Source organism: Arachis ipaensis, chromosome B4 (assembly GCF_059453495.1).
Source record: "Arachis ipaensis isolate K30076 ecotype BB chromosome B4, ASM5945349v1, whole genome shotgun sequence".
NCBI classification, from domain to species: domain Eukaryota; kingdom Viridiplantae; phylum Streptophyta; class Magnoliopsida; order Fabales; family Fabaceae; genus Arachis; species Arachis ipaensis.
Genome location: NC_142439.1, coordinates 13,166,806 through 13,187,471, shown reverse-complemented (window position 1 = coordinate 13,187,471; position 20,666 = coordinate 13,166,806). Strand labels below are relative to the sequence as shown.

Below are 20,666 nucleotides of genomic sequence, written 5' to 3'. Positions count from 1 at the left end.
GTATTGTCTCTTAAAAGATAAAACAACAATCTGCTAATTAATCTAACTCAATTAGCTATCTAGCCAATCAACACTCATGTTTTCAAGTAGTAAAAGTTATGACAGAAGCAGAACAATGTTTAGCCAGCTGAGCTTGCTCATATGATAGCAAGTCACGTGAATCAAATCCCTAACCCTAAACAGCAGCAATTAACCCCAATCATAGAAGATATAGACAAATTATTGTTCAAAATTCCGAAGCAAGAGTGAAAACACGAAGGAAAGCTCAAAGTGTCAGAACTAACCGTGACAGGGAGAGGCCATGGCGGGTCGGAATGGCGAACGGTGGAGGATCTGTGGACGAGGCAAAGGCTCAACGGCGGCCAGAGGACGATGAATCGGCAACAGTGGCGCAGCGGAGCAACGACGGCAGTGTTCGCGCGCTTTAAAGGACTCTTCGCGGGGTTCTGGAAAATTTGGGGATCTATCAATTAGAATTTATAGGATAAATCCAAAAGGGGTCAAACAGAAATTTAGTTAATAGAACCTTACCTAGCGGCGTTTCACTAAGCAATCGCCGCTTTTGTGGCGGCATTCGAAGAGATCCTTCGTAGCTTCCGCACCCTTGCTTTGTGGTGGCAAGGTGAAACGCCACCAATTCTCTGCCGCTATGCTCCGTTTTAGGCCTGGCAGTGTTTTGTGATGCGATCGCCGCTGATGTTGTGGCATGGCGAGGGAACCCTGCTTGCATAGCATGCATAGCGGCGGCGAGTTGTGATGCCCCTAATTCTTCGCCGCTATGCTCCGCGCTTGTTGTAGCGCGGTCCCTATAGTTTTATCGAATTTTCAATTAGGTCCCTATATTTTTTTACTTTTCAATTAGGTCCTTATACCATATCAAATTTTGTAATTAAGTCCATACCGTGACAAAAACGTTGAAACTAACGGAATATTCTGTTAAACTATATAGAATATTCAGTCAAGTGTTTGGCATATTCATTTTGCTTAATGGAATATTCTGTTAACTCCAGCATTTTTTATCACGGTAGGGACTTAATTATAAAATCTGATATGGTACAGGGACTCAATCAAAAAGAAGAAAATATAGGAACCTTATTAAAAATTCAATGAAACTATAGGAACTGACAGAATAATATATTGTCATGTTATACAAATTTTGTTCTCATTGTCAAAATTTTCTGAATCTATCACTAAAGATAACTATTAAAGACATAAAATAACATACATAAAAATAAAAAATAAGATCAAGTGAAAAGATAAAGCTAACACTACATACATAAGAAAAATAAAAAATATATAATACAATAAAATTATAAAATGACAATTTCATTTTTTAAATATTTATGTGACAATATTAGAATCTATCTAATATCTCAAGAACTCACTATGATATTACTTGAATTTTCTTTCTTTACATTATAAATAAATAGATAATAAATAAATAAATAAATTTTTATAAAAAAATTATTTTTCAAACATGACATGCATGCAATATTAAAATTTAGATCATTAACATGAATTAATATTTTTATACTATAATTTCTTTAATAAAATTAGATAATTTAATATATAAAATTATGAAATTAATATTAGATTAATTGTATAAATATTATTCTTTGTGGTAATATAAATATAATTTTATATATAGATAAATATTTTTTTCGTTCGCATTTTCGTGGCTCATTAAATACCAAAAGAAAATTTACTAGCCCAATCTTTTTGTTAGCTCTCTCAAACCGCCAACTAGCTGCTATCAAAGAATGGCTTCCCACGATGAGAGAAACAAATGTTTCTGCCCATAAGGTAATTAGCAATGACATCTTTTTGGTTTAAGGTATTACAGGTCAAATGATCTCTCTATATTCCTCTTTTATTAAGTGTACTGCGTGATCCTGCCAGTTAATCATAGCCATTAGAATTTTTTAATATAAATCTTTACATCTCTGAACAATGGAATAGTCATATACTAATAAAGTAGTTTGGTACATGTAAAAACTTTTCCAATTTATTAACTTTTCTTTCTCTAATCGGTTTTTTGCCTATTTTTATATTTTTATTTTTGTTATTACCTATTTCTAGATTAATAGTGTACCTAAAATTGGGTTCTTTTATTTAAATAAAAATTCATTAATTTATATCTTTTTATATATCATAGCCAATTTTATAGACAACAATTTTGCATATACATATTGTTGAATTAAGAAAGAAAAATCTATTGAAGAGTAAAAACTGTTAGAACAAGTAAGAGCGAATAATAAAAAAAAAGTTTGTATGTTTTTGAGTGAGTTTAAAATGATACAATGTACAAGGGTATATATATAAGTATTAGAAGAATCAAGATAATAAAAGCGTAATATCCTACAATAAATATATAGATATGCTAAATAATTATAATTGTTGTTAACCGATCTTAATTGATCCTATTTATATTCTAACATCTCCTTCAAACTCAAGTGGGAGCTAAGAATACCATATTGAGTTTGAATATTAGAGTCTGAAAACGAGTAGGATGATAGAACGAAATAAAAGAACGAAATAAAAAAAATGCATAAACTGATAGAACGGGTGCAGACAGAATTGCCTGAGTTTAGCGCAGATTGAACTGCCAGAAGGAAGCACAGACGGAATTGCCAGAAGGAAGCACAGACGGAACTGCCGGAAGGAAGCGCAGACGGAACTGCCACAAGGAAAGCACAGACGAATCGGAATTGCCGAAAGGTAATGCAGACGGAACTACCGCAAGAGTGGCCAACTGCCGAAAAAATGCTGAAAAGATGGTGAACTGCCGAAAAACAGTTGAAAAGTGACAAGTGCGAAAAGATGGCAAACTATCGGAAGGTGATGAAAACATATGGTTTCTCCATGAGAATAAGCAGTGGATGAGTTGATTGGAGAGGTAAGAAAAGTATCAAAGCAATTACAAAAGAAAAGGAAAAAATGGCACCACAACTAGAAAATGGATTAATACAGACAGATTTAGTCTTTATTACAGACGGATTTTTGGTTACCGACGGATTTTGTCCTTCTGTAAAAGCCTCGTCGAAAATTATTTACCGACGGATTTTTACCAGTTACCGACGAATTTTTTTTCTATAAATTCTCCATCCATTTCCCGAAGACGATTTTCCCTCTGTAAAGTGCACTAAAGAAAAATATGAAAAATACGATGATTTTACCAGAAGAAAAATAACCTATCCTCCTCAAGGAGGATATCATAACTCTGATACCATGTAGAAAAAGTAAGAAAAAGTAGTAGAAAAAAGATTTGTGTATTCTTGAGTGAGTTCAAAAATGATACAATGTAAAAAGGTATATATAGGTCCTAAAAAAATCAAGATAATAAAAACATAATATCCTACCATAAATATATAGATATGCTAAATAATAATAATTAATATTAATCGATCATAATTGATCCTAATTGTACTCTAACAAAAATGATGACACCCCTATAAATTTTTAATAGCAAAAACAAAAGTAGTAAAAAAATAATTTAAAAAATTTAACATAAATATATTTAAATATTTATAATTTAAAGTATATTAATTTAAACGTATTTTCTTTTCATTTCAATGTTTATAATTTGTAAATATGTTTATTATTAATACTATCGTTTGTCAAGTGCCACTACAAGATTAATATTTAATTTTGGGAGTATTTTAGTGGGGGGTCTCTAAAAACCTCTACAATATATTTTATTTATGGCAATTTAAAAAACATCCACTAATAATTAATTCAAAATTAAAATATAAAATTCTCCCCCAAAATATAATTTCCCCTAATCGCAGAGACGAGAGGCAGGTTAACGGAGAAGAGAACGGCGCCTCAAACCCTAAATTTTCTATCGCCATTTTTGCCGCCGTTCTCGCTGCCGTTTTCGCCGCCGGCGCCATTACCACTGCCATGTTCGTTGCAGTAGAGAGCTTCTGGATCAAGCCACCTATCTTATCAACGCGTTTTCAGATCTGTCTCTCTATACTGTCGTTGCTGTCATTGTTGTCACCGCAGTTTCCGCCACTGTTGCCGCCACAATTTCCGCCGTTGTCTCTCTATACTCCCAAGCTTCTTCTTCAACGCCGCTTTCTCTCACTCCGATTTCTCCTTTAATTTGGACTGCCGCTGGTACTTCTTTTTCTTCTTCTTCCCTGTTAATTTACTGATATTTCTTCTTTGTTAATGATAAATTTCTTCTCTGTCTTGCCTCCTCAGTTCTGTTGCAATAATAGTTCAGATATATAGGACTTAAGTTCTTCACTGTTTCCATATGCAGTTTTTTGCACTTCATTAAGGATCTAACCTATTATATTATCGATGCAAGATTCTTAGAGATATTATGTTACATGAGTTTTCTTTTATCATTATTTGTTTTTCATTTCTGACAGATGAAGACATTAGAAAGGAATTTCTTAGTTCATGGAAAACCATGTCAATGGCAGATGATGATGCAATGGATTTTGGCTTTGACTCTATTCCTAAAGGGAAGAAAAAGACATTTGACTTTGAGAAACTGTGAGTCTTCTTGAATTTTAGAGTTTGATTTTGGCAAAGTGAAATATGAAGTCAAAGGATGCTGTTATTGGTTTCATTCTGAAACATTCTTCATTTTAAATGTTCCAATTGACTGATAAGATGTTTGTATTTAATATTTATACTAGAGAAGGGTTATATGATACATTAAATTTTTTATTTCACTAAAGGCAGGATATACATATATGCAAATGTGAATTAGTAGCACCTATTTATTTATAAGAAACACTCTCTTGCTGTAGGGACATGAATTTTAATTTGGACGGTGAGTTCGAAAACATATCATCATTTAAGATGGACATGTCTGACCTTGATTTTGCATGCACACCCAAAAAGTCTTCCCAGTCTAAGGACAAAAAAGGAGAATCTTCTGGTGGTGGAAAAACAGGAAAAGAAAATGCATTTAATTTCAGCTTTGATTTTAATGAGTAAGTGCCAAAGTATTCAAGACAATAATCATCTAATGTGGAACAATGTTATTGTTGGCTTCAGCTATGGTAGTGTGAGTGTTTTGAAGGTTCAAATGTATTATCATATTTACACGTCTTCTATTGGCATAGGTTGGATAACTTCAATCTTGATCCAAGCTTAATAAAAAGAGATACTTCTTCCAACAAGAACCTTTGGGAAAAAGTAGTTACAGCAGAAGAAAGTGACAATGCAGGTGCTAAAATGCCTAAAGCTAGCAATGTTGAAAATGCTCATGCATCTACTGATAGCATGGCTATAAAACCAATGATGAGGTAATATATATGGATTCTGATGGAGTTGACTTGCATTTAGAGCCTTCATCTCTGATGCACACCACTGGGTTAGATAATACTGTTGGAGAAAATCTAGGTAGAAGTACCCAGGGTGTAACAAATGACCCTCAACATGAAAAGAGTGATAAAAGCCTTGAAGATACTGCTATAAGGTGAATGATTATTTTATTATTATTTTCTTTTGTTTTTTTTCTCTATTTTTTATTTATTTTGTTATTGCTAAAAAGTACACCCACGAGAACCATATAAAACTTTATCTATTTATTTATTATTTTATTGCTGGTATAATGATGAGGTTTGTTTTGTAGAATGACTCTGTTGTTAGGACCCCCAGTCTCAGGGAAGACCACATTGCTATTAGCTTTGATTGACATTTTGCTAGAAAATTTGGCAAAGATTTAAAAGTAAGCAAATCAATCAACTTTTGCTATAATAAGTTCATACATTGTAGGCCATAGTTCCTTTTAAAGTTTAGTAATTAAATTATTACACATGGATATTCTTGTTCATATGTGTTTAATAAAAAAAGGATAATAATTGGGTTAGTTATGATGATGAAAAAATCAGAAATCAGGGAAAGTAACAAACAATGGGCATGGGGTAGAAGAGTTTGTGGCACAGAGAAGTTTAGCTTATATTCGGCAACATGGTTAATTAAATGAATTAGTTTAGTACTTGAGTTTGTGGCCAAAGGTAACATTTTAAGCTTTTTATTTATTATGTGCTTGACATTTTACCAAAGGATGATGATGTTATTAATTAAAAGTATTTATTTATTAGAGCAGATTTCATATGGAAAGGCAACCACTAATAATAATAGCAGAGGCAGAGGTAGAGGCAGAGCTTGTGACACAGACCTCTGTATACCACTGGTCAATTAAAGGTGAGATAACAATGATATGTTTAACCTTAATACTTTGGCCCTTCTATACTTCCCATGTATGCATATTCTCACTCATTGTGCTTGTTTGAAAGTTATTGACTAGCATGTTTAACCTTAATATTGTGCTGCATCCTTTGCTCAATTTAAGGTGAGATTTGATATGATTATGCGCTCCTGCACTTAGTGTTCTCTTGCTGCTCATATAACATTTAATTTGGTCTAGTTCTGGTCTCTGGTCAGTTGATTTAGAGTTTTCTCTAAGTCAGAATTATCATATGTTCTTGTTCTATATTCAAATGAAAAATGGTGCTTATCTACTTCACTATTGGCTGATATATGACTTTGTGTTCAACATATACTTTCATGACTGCATCAAAGGTAAAGAAGGAAAATCACAGAACAGCTTTGGTACGACATGCATAATCTTTTGTCGCGTCTACCCCCTTGGATTGCCAATTTCGTGGGCACCAGCAGCAACTTGGATCCCTTGCCCCATTTCGTGTTCGCCGGGGGAGAAGTGGTTCAGCTATGTCAGGACCATTTCGTAGGCGCCATGCTTGAATTGAAGGCATAACCCATTTTGCGTGTGCTGCAGTTGAAATGGGTATGCGCATTTTGATAACGGTTTTTATCCCTGCGTATTTAGAGAATTAATCTATTTTCTTTATTTATTTAAATAAAAAAGCCGTTTTGTTTCTATGTCTTAGTGTCTCAACTTAAAGGTGGTATACAAATTTTGTGTATTTATCTCCATCTATGTCTTTCCGTGTCCATTAAATTTTTGTTCTCACCAAATCCAATGAAGGACGTATGTTACCATGTCCATGTCTTAGAGGGACATGGATAGTAACCAAACGCTACCTATATTATATACAGTGGTGGTAAAGCTTCAGTCATGGATCCAATGACTATGATGCATGAATACTGATACAGATATGATACAATATAGAATATACGAATTTTAAATTCTTATAAGATACAAGGACACAATATATATATATATATATATATATATATATATATATATATATATATATAAAATGATAAATTGTAATGATATTTTGATATTTTATTGATATTAAAATATAAATTAATTTTTTAATTATAATGCATTTTTTTAATTATATAAAATATTTAAAATGTTTTAATAAATAATAATAATATATACTATTTTTAAACTTATTTCAAGAATACATGTTAAGAATAAGTTTAAACACGCTAACACGTGATGGTATTTAAGTGTCCAAGTGTGTCTTGAGTAAATTTTTTTATTTTTTATTAAGACACGGTTTGACACAGAAAACATACGTGTCAGATAAGTGTTGTGTTCAAAATGTATCTAACATGCAGACACGATAAGTCAGCAAAATATCTGCCTTTCACTACAACAAAACAACATTTTTGTGACATTTTATTTTTAATACTCACTAAATATTTTTGCGACGGTTAAAAAAAGCATCATGGATTTGAGCATCGCCAATTAACATAGTGACAGTTTTGGACCACCGTTGGTAAGAAGTGTTACTAAACTATTTGTGACGGTTTTTGAAGTATAAAATTGTCACTAATTTGTAACACTTATCAATGAGTTTTTTATATTGTATTTCGCGACGTTTTGAAACTGTTGTTAAGTTACAAAATCTTGTGACAATTTTTGTTATATTTTTTTATTATTTTAAACTGTCATAAATATTTTACCCACGATTTGAAACCGTTACTAAATTACTAATTCTTATGACAGCTTTTAGGTATATTTAGTGACGGTTTTTTGATTTAAAATCTTCACTAAGTTACTAATTCCTGTAACAGTTTTGTCTGTATTTAGTAACTGTTTTAAACTGCCATAATCTCTCCAACATCAAAGTTTTCTTTTATTATAAATAATAATTTATATGTGTCTACCAACAAAATAATAATTTATTTCTATTATCAAAAGTTGAATTCTCCAGAAATGGGATTATATTTCAATAAAACCAAATTCAATTCCACAAGTTTTACAAAAATAGCAATAATGTATTTCAAAAGTAAAATTCTACAAATTTTACATAGTCATAATCCATGAGATGTAAATTCAATTTCAACTTAATCCAAACATGTAAAGCTAACAATTCAATCATAAAACTCCTTTAAATGTTTGATGGTCTATGTTGTTGAGTTTTATGACTGGCAGAAGATGATCTTATCTGTGCCAGTGATTCAAAATCTGTATTCTACAATTGAAAATAAAAAATATTTTTGAGAATAGAAGGATACTTAACAAATCAACAAGTGTCAAGAGGCTATAATTACAAACTACAATCATTTTAGAAGATATTGTTGACGATGAAAATTAAGTATACAAATCCATAAAATTAATTATAATATGTATCCTAATCTTTACCTTAGTAGAAAAATTAGGTAGCAATTGACCTCCTTGACGATTCACAAGAAAATTTAATTGTTTCTGTAGCAAATGTACTTATAACTTCAAGTTTTGATATTCAGTTCTTGATGGTTCACTAGTTGTAGCAGATTGTATAGACTCTCTTGAGCGGGATAAAAATCCAATCACCTAAGATGAACATTGAATCCTATATCTCTAATATAGTTTGAATTCTCTTTGCCAAATATTTTAATATATATGCTTCATTTTCAGAAGTATCCTCACCAGTTTTTTTATAAGTCTTTGTAGATGATATTTATTAAAATATATAATGATAAGGATAGAGATTTGGAAAAAGAAAAGATGTGTAATCAAAGTATATTTAGAAAATTTGTCTTCGAGGAGAGAAATAAAAAACAAAAATTACAAAAAAATAAAACAGGACCGTCAAGATTATCTTAATCACATAGGAAAAAAATAAAAAAATGGAAAAATAGTTTGTTTGGTCAAAAAATCCTACTGAATTTGAATTTAAACTAAAAATTACACATAGTAAAAATGAGGATAACATGAGATGTATTTAAGATTTAAATAAAGGTCACAAAATAAGTATAGTTATTCATCTAACTTGGTACAGTAAATACAATGCGAGATGAGTTTGTTGTATGCAAGGGGAAGAGAAGATAGAGTAGAGGCAGGGGGTTAGGGGGTGAAAGATGTAAGGTGGCTGGATCTTGAGAAAGTGGGAGAAGTGGTAGCTGCTCTGTCTCAATCAAATCACATTTTATTGATTATTTTTTTATGTAATAGAAAAAAATTATAGCTCAATAGTTAAAAAATTTTTTAGAAATATATAACTCGAATGGACCAGCTTTGATACCGCTTTTGATTTTTCGTGTGGGAGAGAGAAACGTGTATGACAATATGGTGTGAGCAGAGAGGTGTTTTATTTGGCTATGGGATGACACAAATCGGAGGCACAAATTTGTTTGCATTGTTTTGTTTTTTAAACAAACAATCACAAATCGGACGGTCCGATTTGTGATTTTGAAAATAAAAAAAAAATTAATGTTGAAATCGGACCGTCCGATTTTTATTTTAACAAATAAAAAAATAAAAAATACAAATCGGACTCTCCGATTTGGAGTTTAATTTTTTTTTTTAAGCAAATCGGACCCTCTGATTTGTAATTTATTTTTTCATCAAATAAATCGGACCGTCCGATTTGAATAAAACACCATATAAAAAAAACACATAATTTTTCAATAACAATGTATTACACATATATTTAATCAATATAAAAAAAATTAGCCGCTTTGATTCTTTCTATGATTGTGTCAGAAAAACAAAAAAAAAATAAAGGAAAAGACAAATTCAAATTAAATAACTACAAAAAAAAAAAATATATATATATATATATATAATGTCTCTTTATCTTTTTATTAAATAATTTTTTATAATTTTTTTCTATTCAATTGTAGAGCTGAAAATCTATACTATTTTTGGTAGGCATTTGTTTGATGAAAAATTGAAAACAGTTATTAAACGTAAGGTCAAGACTAAATTAAATAAAACAATGAAATAAATAAAACATATATATTATTTCAATTAAATTTTAAGAAAAAATACTGCATACTAATAATGTTATTTATATTTAAAAGTTTTAATTTTTTTTATTCTAAAATTAGGAGTGAGACTCAAATTCGAGACTTTTAGGTGAAGATGAAAAAATTATATCATTTAAAATCTTAGTTTGATTTTGAATAATTAACTAATTGAATTATTATTATTGTTAATATTATTTATTTGAGTAGATTTGACTTTTTTTAATTCAATTGATTAAATTTATTTTTTTTTTCATTCTATTGATGATATTTAATAAAATAAATTTTTATCATACATATTCATACAATGGGGCATTATATACATATATACATGGAAATACATACATGTTATTATTAATTCTGTAAATGGGGAAAATAATGGCCCACAAGTTAGTATGCAAGTCCGTCTCTGAGTAAAAATTCTGCAATACTTTTCCATAAATTAAAGGCTCCCCCCCCCCCCCCCCCCCTCCTCTCTCTTAATGTTGTAGCATAAAGGCTTTTCCCCCCTTAATGTTGTAGCATATGTCACGAAATTACGGGTTTTTTTTATTGTAATATTAAAAAGCAACATGAATTTCACCATGATATTAAAAAAAAAAACGGTATTTTATAGAAACTGAAAATGTATGTTATTTTGAGGAAGCACGATATGCAGGAGACATATTGTAGTGACAATACGATACACTAACACCCTCTCTCTCTTCAATACATAGTGCTTTCTCTCTCACTCTCATTTTCCTTTTACTTTCTCAACATTAACCCTTTCTTTTCTCTCAAAAAATGAACAAGTTATTTTAATAATAATAATATAATTAGTAGATTAATTATATATTTTTTTAATGTTTTTAATCCAAAGTAGAACAATAATCATATTTATAGTTATTCTTTATATTAGTTAGTATTAATTAGTGGTTAAAAAAATTAATAATATATAATTATAGAGTATATTTATAATATAATATATGTTTAGATTATGATTGTAACACTCTAACTACCAAAGCTCACGCTTCCGGCTGCGCGATTCTGATAGCTCGGACATTACGACGACTTTTTTATTATTTAATACTAAAATATGAGCCTGTTTAAAACTTTAAACCGCAATACCGCTCCAAAATACTTTCGTTAGGTAACGTACATCCATACATACAATACAACTTACAAAAACTCGCAAAAAGTATATATATATATATATATATATATATATATATATATATATATATATATATATATATATATATTAAATAACATTACAAGCATTAACCAATACAATTCCTATCCCTCTTACAGAATATCTCAAGATAAAGGCGAGGGTACAAAAAATAATAATCTAAAGCAATACAGAGCATTTCAACAACAACTAAATAAACTCTTCGTGACTTCTGCGCCCATATCCTGAAAGGGGAAAAATGTAGGAGGGAGTGAGAACATCATCCTCGAAAGGGTTCTCAGTAGAGGGTTTTTGGGAATTACTGTAATAGGATACGTGAAGATAGACCGTACAAGTGATTAATAACCGTCTTATACCTTTTTTCAAAAACAACGGTTTACAATAAAAGTAAAGTCGGAAACCTTTTCTGGAAGAGAAACCGTTCAATTCTCAAAAATTCAAAAGCCTTTCAAAAAGGTTTATCTATGCTCAACCAAAATAGCCTTTCATATTTTTTCAAACCAGAAACACAAAACCGAAACCAACCATCAATCCATCTCAATTCAACCACGGCCCTAGCCCAAACAATCCAATCCAACAACCAATCACCACAATCCAACAGAGTCCCAGTTGCAAACACAGATAGGAAGTTCAAGCACAAACAAATAGTTACAGCAAGTAGAACAAGTAGCAGTTAATCTCAAATAGTCACAAAGGCAAACCAAGTACAATATGCACACCCAAACAATGTCACATAGATGCATATGATGCATGTCTGTCCTAGTGGCTAATGATATCATCTGTCGGTTATATAGCCAACCCGACAAGTCCTGGTAGCTAACCATTGGACTGTCCCTCTGTCGTGTCTCCCCAACTCGAGTTATACTCAACATAATCGTGATCATAATCATGATCCATATCCATCACCTTCACTGGTGAATATTCACGGGGGTGAGCTCATCCAGGAATTTCACAGTGCCCGGCCACCCTGACGACATAGGCTCAAAAGAGCTTCGAGTCTCCACCTGGACCACATGGTGGCTAGCCACTGCTTTCTTCCAGGGAAACTCGTATCTCCGATAGTGAAAGTGCAATATCACAAATTATCAATATCTCAGCATATATGCTTTCATTCTCAGCCATGGATCAACATCCATCTCAGCCATCCGGCTCACGGTTCAATCCAGAACCAGCCAATATTCATATCATACACAGCCATTCCGGCTCACGGTTCAATCCAGAACCAGCCAATATTCATAATTATACACAGCCATTCCGGCTCACAACAAAACAACACTTCCTCCATTCAACATCATCAAATTCATAAAATCGGCATTTAAGCCATAAATCACTTTTTCTCAATTCATTTCACTTTGAAATCAAGTTTCAACTCTTTTCAGCCTTGGCTTTAAAGATCTCATTTCTCAAATTATCTCGGGCTCATAAGCCACTTTTACTCAAGGAAAATTCCCTTTTTAAAACAAGCCACTCTCGGCTTCCTCTTTCCAAAACTTCCAAAACCATTGAAAGTTAAAGATTTCTTTTGAAACATTCAAAATCACCCATCCAACAATGGGATTTTTGTAACAAAAGTTCCTCGGCAGAGTCCCAAGTCCTTAGGGGAGGATAGCATAACTCATTTCGCCAAATTCATTTAAAATCATTAAAATCTTGGCTTTCCGATTTGAGTAATAAAATAGGGTCTAAGCCAAACCGAGTCACGTAATCATATACTTCTTTCAAAGCCGTTTCCTTTACTTAGGCAAAACCAGCTTCAACCCCCATAATAAATTCTAAAGCGTTTCAACTGTTCAAAATTGTTTTAGTCTTGCAAAAATTTAGAATTTAAAGAGTACTTAAAACCTTTCTCAAAACATTTCAAAATGAAACTTGTCAATAGACATTCAAGTTCTTTCAAAGTCATTAAAACTTCTTTAATTGAAACCCCCAAGTCAAATTCAAAGGCATAAACCCTTTTCACATTCAAACAGCTTTAAAACACAAGTTTCATCTAAATAACTTTCTCCTGAAAGAGAAACAATGCCTTTCTTAAGAAGCAAGACTAAATCACAATTTTCTCTTTACTAATTCATTTCGAAAGCATGAATCATCCTTTTCTCGATGATTCAAATAAAATAGTAGAAGTCTTTAACTCCACTTTCCAGAAAACATTTCAATAAAGACTCAGATTTTATAGAAATTTCGGCAGCATCTCCCCTAAAACTTGGACTTTGCCACCCGGTTCGGGTCCCAACAAACCGTCCACAATCCTTTTCAACAGCTCAAAATACAAAATTAGTTCAAGGCAAGCTAAACCCAACAGTCATCTCAATTCCATATTCCAAGAAAATCGTTTCAAAAATCAAATCATTATCAGCCGAATAAACTCATTTCTAAAGTTTCAAAGAAACGGTTCAGTAATAATCATTCATAAAAAACCAGATCATTTAAAGCAAGCCAGGCTGAATTCAAGAGTGGATTCTATTTTTTACATTCTCAATAAAATTAACTCAAATCAATTCTCAACGGATTAAACTCGATCTCAAAACTTTAAAAGAATCAACTTGAAAAGCATTTCGTTTCACAAAACCACACAACAATTCAACCAACAGACGTTCGTAACCAACCAAGGCAAATCAAGCCATACATAAGGCCGATACAATCACCAAATACACATTCTCTCACATCAATATCCATATGTAATAATTTCAATATATAAGAATATAGTTTTTGGAAAGCGCCCCTACCTCAAAACGCAAATCCATAACCCAAAAGTCTCACAAAGTCCTTTCCGCCTCAATCCGAACTGACGGCAACCAAAACCTCAGCTCCCAGTCACGTTCGCAATAACCATAGCAACACTAATCGCAACATACAATAATCAGGACTCGACCCCACATTATCAAAACTCATTCATTAACCGAACACAACAGAGTAATAACGCGAGGCTTTTCAAAACGTAAATACTTACTGAACTAGCGAAACGAAGCATCTGCGATTTCGAACAGGCCTGGCAACAGCTCCGGCGGCGGCCAGAAGCTCCGGTGGATCAACTATAAAAACTGTGCAGCATTAAAACCTTCTCAAAATCTAAAAAGGCAGAAACCTCAAATGAAAACCCTTACCGGCAACTCTTCCGGCGACGGCAGAAGTAGCCAGAAGCTCTAGCTAAGCACCGCGGAGCAGCAGGTCGGTAGTGACGGGAACCATCTCAGCCTCGGACCTCTCCCCTTCTTCACGTACGCCGGTCTCCTCTCTCCTAGCAGAACCCCTTTGACGGCGACGGCGGAACGGCGGCGGTCAGTGGCGCGACAGCAGCGACTGGATGCAGCTTCTCCAGCCCACGTCTTTCTCTCTCCCAGCGGCGCTCAGGCTCAGCCTTCCTCTCCGACGCGACGCGGCGGCAATCGGCGCAGCTCGTGACTCCATGGGTGACGGTGGTGAGGCACGAGCTCCCTCTCTCCTCCGATGCGAACTCTCTCTCTCTCCTCCCTCTGTCCTTCGCGCGGTTCTGGAGGCAGCGTCACGGGTCGGCGGCGACATGGTTAGGTCGCGACAGCAAGGCGCAGTGGCGGTGATGCAACCCCATCAGCGGTGACGCGAGCTCCCTCCTCCTCTCCTTCGCCGCGACTCAGTCCCCCATTTCCGTCTCTGCTTCGTTCTTCTGGCTTGGTCCCCCTTTTCTTTCCATTTCCATTCTTTTTCCTTTGATTTAGGGGACCGGGTGGGTGTGCTTAGGATATGGCTGCGCAGCAAAGATAGTGAAGAAGGGGTTTGGAGGCTGCACAGCACTAAAGGGAGAATTGAGGGAGGGTATGCCAAAATTAGGGTAAGGGTCAATTCGGTAATTTTAACAAAATTAGGCTAATAGGGTTAGTTTTGTAATTTCAAATAAAGGTAGGGATAATATGGTAATTGAAACCCAAATTAAATCCAACACTAATTATATATAGAAAATACTATTTGCTCATCAATTTCACAAATTACTTTCAATAAAATGTCCAAATCCAAAATTTAGAAATAATATAATTAATTTCTTTATTTTCCAAAATAGCAATATCAATATATTAAAATATTGATTATTTAGTCCATATCATATAAAATTCCTATTATTTCATAACTCCAACTTTATAATTTATTCATAGAAAATAATCCAATAGTTGTAAAATTGGATAATAACTATAACTTATTTCAAATTCAATAAATCAAAAATTGCTTTAATTATCTTTTATAAGACAATTTCTGAAATTAAAGCTACAGAAATACTGAATTTAAAATTAGCTCATGATAGCTCTCTTTCAAAAGCTCTGGGTCTTACAATGATGTTCATATTAATTAGTATTATTTAAATTAGTTAGTATTATGTATAGAATAAACGTTTAAATTTGTTGTTATTATATACTGAACGCTTAAATTTAAATATATATTTAAACTTGAGTTTAAATATATTTTGGATTCATATATATATATTCTTAATTGTGAAGTTAAATATATATTTAAATTCGAATTTAGATATGTTTTGAATTTAAATATATTTTGAATTTAAATATATATTTAAATTTGAATTTGAATATATTTTTAATTTAAACATATATTTTGAATATAAATATATTAAATATATTTCATATAATATATATTGATGAAATATATTAAATTTATTTTATAGAAAATATTATTTAATAAGCAGGCCATAGAGGTAAGAGAAATAATTTGTTAAATATGTTTTAAATATATAAAAATTTAATAAATTGGCAGTAGGAATTAGAGAAATATTATCTGTAACATGTTTCAAATACATTTATTTAATGTTAGAGAAATATAAAATATTTATTAAATATAAATCATATAATATATTTTTTTTAAGGAAGAATAAAAGAAGAAGATGCATAATTTGTAATATTACGCGTCTTAAAAATTGTAACACCCTCACTATCAGAATGTCGCATTTCTGGTTGCGCCACTCTGATAGCAAGAGGTATTACGACGACTTCATGTACTTAATAATAAAATATGAGCTTTTGACTCGAAATCATGTCGCTATTTTATTTGAAAAACCAGTAAAAATACTTTTACAATAAAACAAACAAGCATATACATAAACAAAACTTCTTACTCAAGTAACTTAATACATATTAAATACATGCAAATCATACAACTCTTATCCCTCTTACAAAAATTATAATATTAATGGCAAGGGAAGAATAAAAAATAATTGAACTAATACATCCATGTCGCATAAGCTAAACTAAAAAAATTCTTCATGAGCTTTTTTGTTCGTTCCCTGAAAGGAGAAGTCTGTAGGAGGTGAGAACATCATCCTCGAAAGGGTTCTCAGTAGAGGGTTTTGAGAATTGTCGTAAGAAGATATTATAAATAAAAACTATTTTCAAAACATAGTGATTTATCAATTTGTTATTCAAATCTAAAATTCGTATTTCTCTTAGAAAAATTCCATGTAAAATAACATTTTAATCAAAACTTATCTCTAATCCAGTCAATCATGGTCTCCGGCCCAAACATAACCAAATCTTGACCTCTGGCCCAAATCAAAATAATTCACCATCGAAACTCAATCTCAACATAATCAATCACAAACACAATCAAATTCAAGGCAAACACATATACAGAACAGTTACTAGTTAAACAGAATTCATCAAATAAGCAAACTAAAACACTTAAACACACCCAAACAAAGCACACAAATGCAACATCACCAGCGTCCACCACAGTCATTCTTTCCTTCCAGCCAACCCAACAGCGACGGCGGCCACAGTACAGGCACAGCGATGACAACACGGCGGCGGTGGTTTCCCCCAACCCCACGGACGACAACAGAAGCAGCCCCAAGATTCCTTTTCTTCGCGCTTCTTCTTCTTTCCGCGAGCTTCCCCCTACGGCAGACCAGATGAGAGCAGAACAAGGCTGAACGGCGGCGGGTCTTCGACGGCGACCATGGTGGCGGTCCCGACGGCAAAATGGCGTAGTAGTTGATACGATGACAAACAGCGTTCTCTTCTCTCCGTCTAGGGCACGATGATGGCGACAGTTGGCGGCAACGGAGCGTCGGCAATGCGTGTGCGGCGCGGCTTCTCTTCCTTCCTCTCGGATCTCCTCTCTTTCTCTCTGCCCGCAACACGACAGCGATGCCGCAGCAATGGCGGTGACGGCACAGGAGCAGCGGCGACGCCCTTCTTTTTCGGCGCACTCATCTTCCCCTCTGCTTCGCGCGCTCTCTCGCCATTTTGTGTGTGCTAAGTGAAGGAGAAAAGGAGAATGTTGGGGGGGGGGTTGGTGGCTGTTGAGACAAGGTAAAAAGCGTAAGTGTGGTGGTGAATGGCGGTGGCTAGATTAGGTTAGGGTTAGTGGGTTCAATTTGGGAATTTTTGGATAGTTTAGGTAATTTTAATAAAATTAAGGGGTAATAGAGTAATTAAAAATCAATCTTAATTCAATAAGAATATTTATAAAAGTTCTATTTAATTATCAACTTCAAATTTATTTTCAAATTAATAATCTAATTCAATAACTAGAGATAATTAAATTAATTTTCTTTAAATCATAAAATAAAATTCAAAATCTAATTATTCAAATTAAAGCAGATAAAACTCTCATTATTTTTCAAACACTAAAATTTTAAATCAATAATAAGAAAGTAGTACTCAATTAATATAAAAATCTCTGAAAAATATTCTCGAATAAATAAAATAAATCATAAATAGTTTAATTTTCAAAATCTAGGTCTTACAAAAATTATATTATTAAATATCTTAAGCATCCACCATATGTAATTATTATTATTATTATTATTATTATTATTATTATTATTATTATTATTATTATTATTATTATTATTATTATTATTTGTTTTAAAGTTTAAGAAATTTGGAATGAAGATATTTCTAACAAGATGTGTGTGATTCCTTCGGGTTAAAATCGAGTTATAGGATAGTAGATTCTATCACGTATATCAAATTGAAAAATTTATTTTACACAACTCATTTATAAATGCCTTGATTGAACGGTGGCGTCTAAACATTCATACATTTCATCTTCCACAAGGTGAATGCACAATTATTTTAAAAGATGTTACAATGATATTTGGACTCCCAACAGATGATATGCTGGTGTTAGTTTTACAAATAGCAGCATTACTGGTCTCGAAAATAAATTTATGATACAATTTAGCATTGTACTTACTGCAGCTGATCATAAAAGAAGTGATGTCAAGCTTGCATAACTCTGCACCCTAAAACGACACATATAGTTGATACTGCACTCGGCAGACAAATATACGTAAAAATTTATATATTATTGTTTGGGACAAATTTATTTTGTGACAAGTCAAAATTGTTAATTCACTGAAAATTCTTGCCTTTGCTCTGAAATTTTTTTGAAATAAATTAGGGGATTTTAGTTGGGGATATGCTTGTTTAGCACATTTGTATAAATCATTATCTCGGACATCACATTATGATTACAAAGATATGAATAACACTTTGGCGCTGTATATGGGTTTGGAAATGATTACCGTTCCTAACACTGGTGCAATCGCAGCAAAGCTTTCCACTTGTATGTAGAAATAATTACTTAATATAATATGTTGATATATTATTTAATATGTATTGTTTAAATATATCAATTAAGAATAATAGAGTTTTATTTTATTTTAGCTGGATTCATTAGCGATCGCAATTTCAGGGATACAAAAAGTGGACCATTTCTCATATTAGGCAATTACTAGATGATATTCTTACAAATGGGATAAGTTTTTTTATTTATTTAATAGTGTTTATATTATTATTGTGTATTATTTTGTATTTATATTTATATATTCGTTTTGTTATATTTTTGCAGTTTGTGTCACTACAAAAAATGTTCGTTAAAATGACGCTTATATTATGGCGGTTTTATGTAACCGCCATAATTTTTGTTAATTTTGACGGGAGTAAGAGTCTGCCATATTATTCAGGTGATTGGCGGCGGTTTTTAGAGAATGCGGTGGTTTGAAACCGCCATTATCTTTAGTCTTCCTTTTCTTTAAAAAAAAACAAAAATCTAAAACTTAGAGGTGATGTTGTTGTGCACAGAGAGGATGAGAATGAGTAATGTTGCGAATGACAGAATGAGTGTAATGTGTGAATGTGACGAACCTAACCCTAGTTTCCTACTACCGTTCATCTTCTCACCACCTCTTAGCTCCAAGTTGTCGTAAGCAACATTATCGTTGTTTTTGCCATTGGTGGAGGATCTAGATCTGCTTTTCTGGCTTCAATTTGAGGTTTTATCGCCACCATTCATCTCCACCGCCGTTCATCTTCGCCACCGTTCAAAAATGCCGTTTTAACCAATAAAAAATGTCATTTTAACCCAGTAAAAATGGCAGTTTTAAATGCCTTTTTAACCAACTAAAATGTCACTCTATCAGGGTAAAAATGGCGGTTCATAAACGTCATTTTAACCAACCAAAAATGCCGTTTTCACCTTGGAAATAATGACAGTTTGAACCACCATTTTAACCAACCAGAAAACGCCATTTTATTTGGAAATAATGACTGTTTGAACCGCCGTTTTAAACTATCCAAAAACTGCCGTAATAACCAGAATGGCGCCCAGAATCATGTCGCTTTTTAAAACTGTTATTCTTGGTAATAATGGCGGTTCAAATCGCCGTAAATAGCTAAAAAACCTGCCATTTTAACCAGATTTTTTGTAGTGTGTGGAGCCCTCATAGTCATGATTGTATGGAGAATATTATAGTTTCAAATGACATCTTGCAGCATTGCTTAATATGGAGTGTAACTGTGCCATATGATAAGTTCCCTCAACTATTATATCATCTTCATCCACATCTTCAGTTGGACCAGCAATATGATAAGTGCCCTCAAATTCCTCTTTTCTCTCAGTGTTATAAATTGTCCAATCAATGTTAGACTTCAGTAAATTAACCTCAATAACTAATTCTTCAAATTCAACATATAACTTGATAATTGACACTTATGTTTGTGTTTGCTAGTAGATTGAAAACATCTCTTGCATACTTACTTCGTTAGTTGCATACATTATTTGAAACTGAACGAAACCACCGAATACTAACACAGGCTATCTATAAAAATATTTGTAACTTTCTTTAATACTTTATTATCAACACATTGATAAAATATACTCTTAAATTTCTCATATGTTATTAAAAAAGAAATAACAACATCACATGAATTTTTACATAGAAAACTCACACCCTCAAATGTTTGAGGAAAATCTTACCATGATAATATTTTTCAAACTAATACCTTTCTCCATTTTTATATTCTTACACTCTCACACTCGCACTCAACCTAACAAATTCGTTCTTTCTTCTATAATACTCCAGTTATATTTT

The 20,666-nt window shown here is 32.6% G+C and overlaps 1 protein-coding gene across 1 annotated transcript; it reads left to right on the top strand.

Annotated features, from left to right (window-relative positions):
- Positions 1-4,423: 4,423 nt before the first annotated feature.
- On the top strand, positions 4,424-5,274 carry LOC148566704 (uncharacterized protein At4g18490-like). The gene is made up of 3 exons (XM_088483410.1): positions 4,424-4,509; positions 4,770-4,955; positions 5,088-5,274. The coding sequence occupies exons 1-3, from the start codon at positions 4,424-4,426 to the stop codon at positions 5,272-5,274; spliced, it is 459 nt and encodes a 152-aa protein (XP_088339536.1).
- Positions 5,275-20,666: the final 15,392 nt, after the last annotated feature.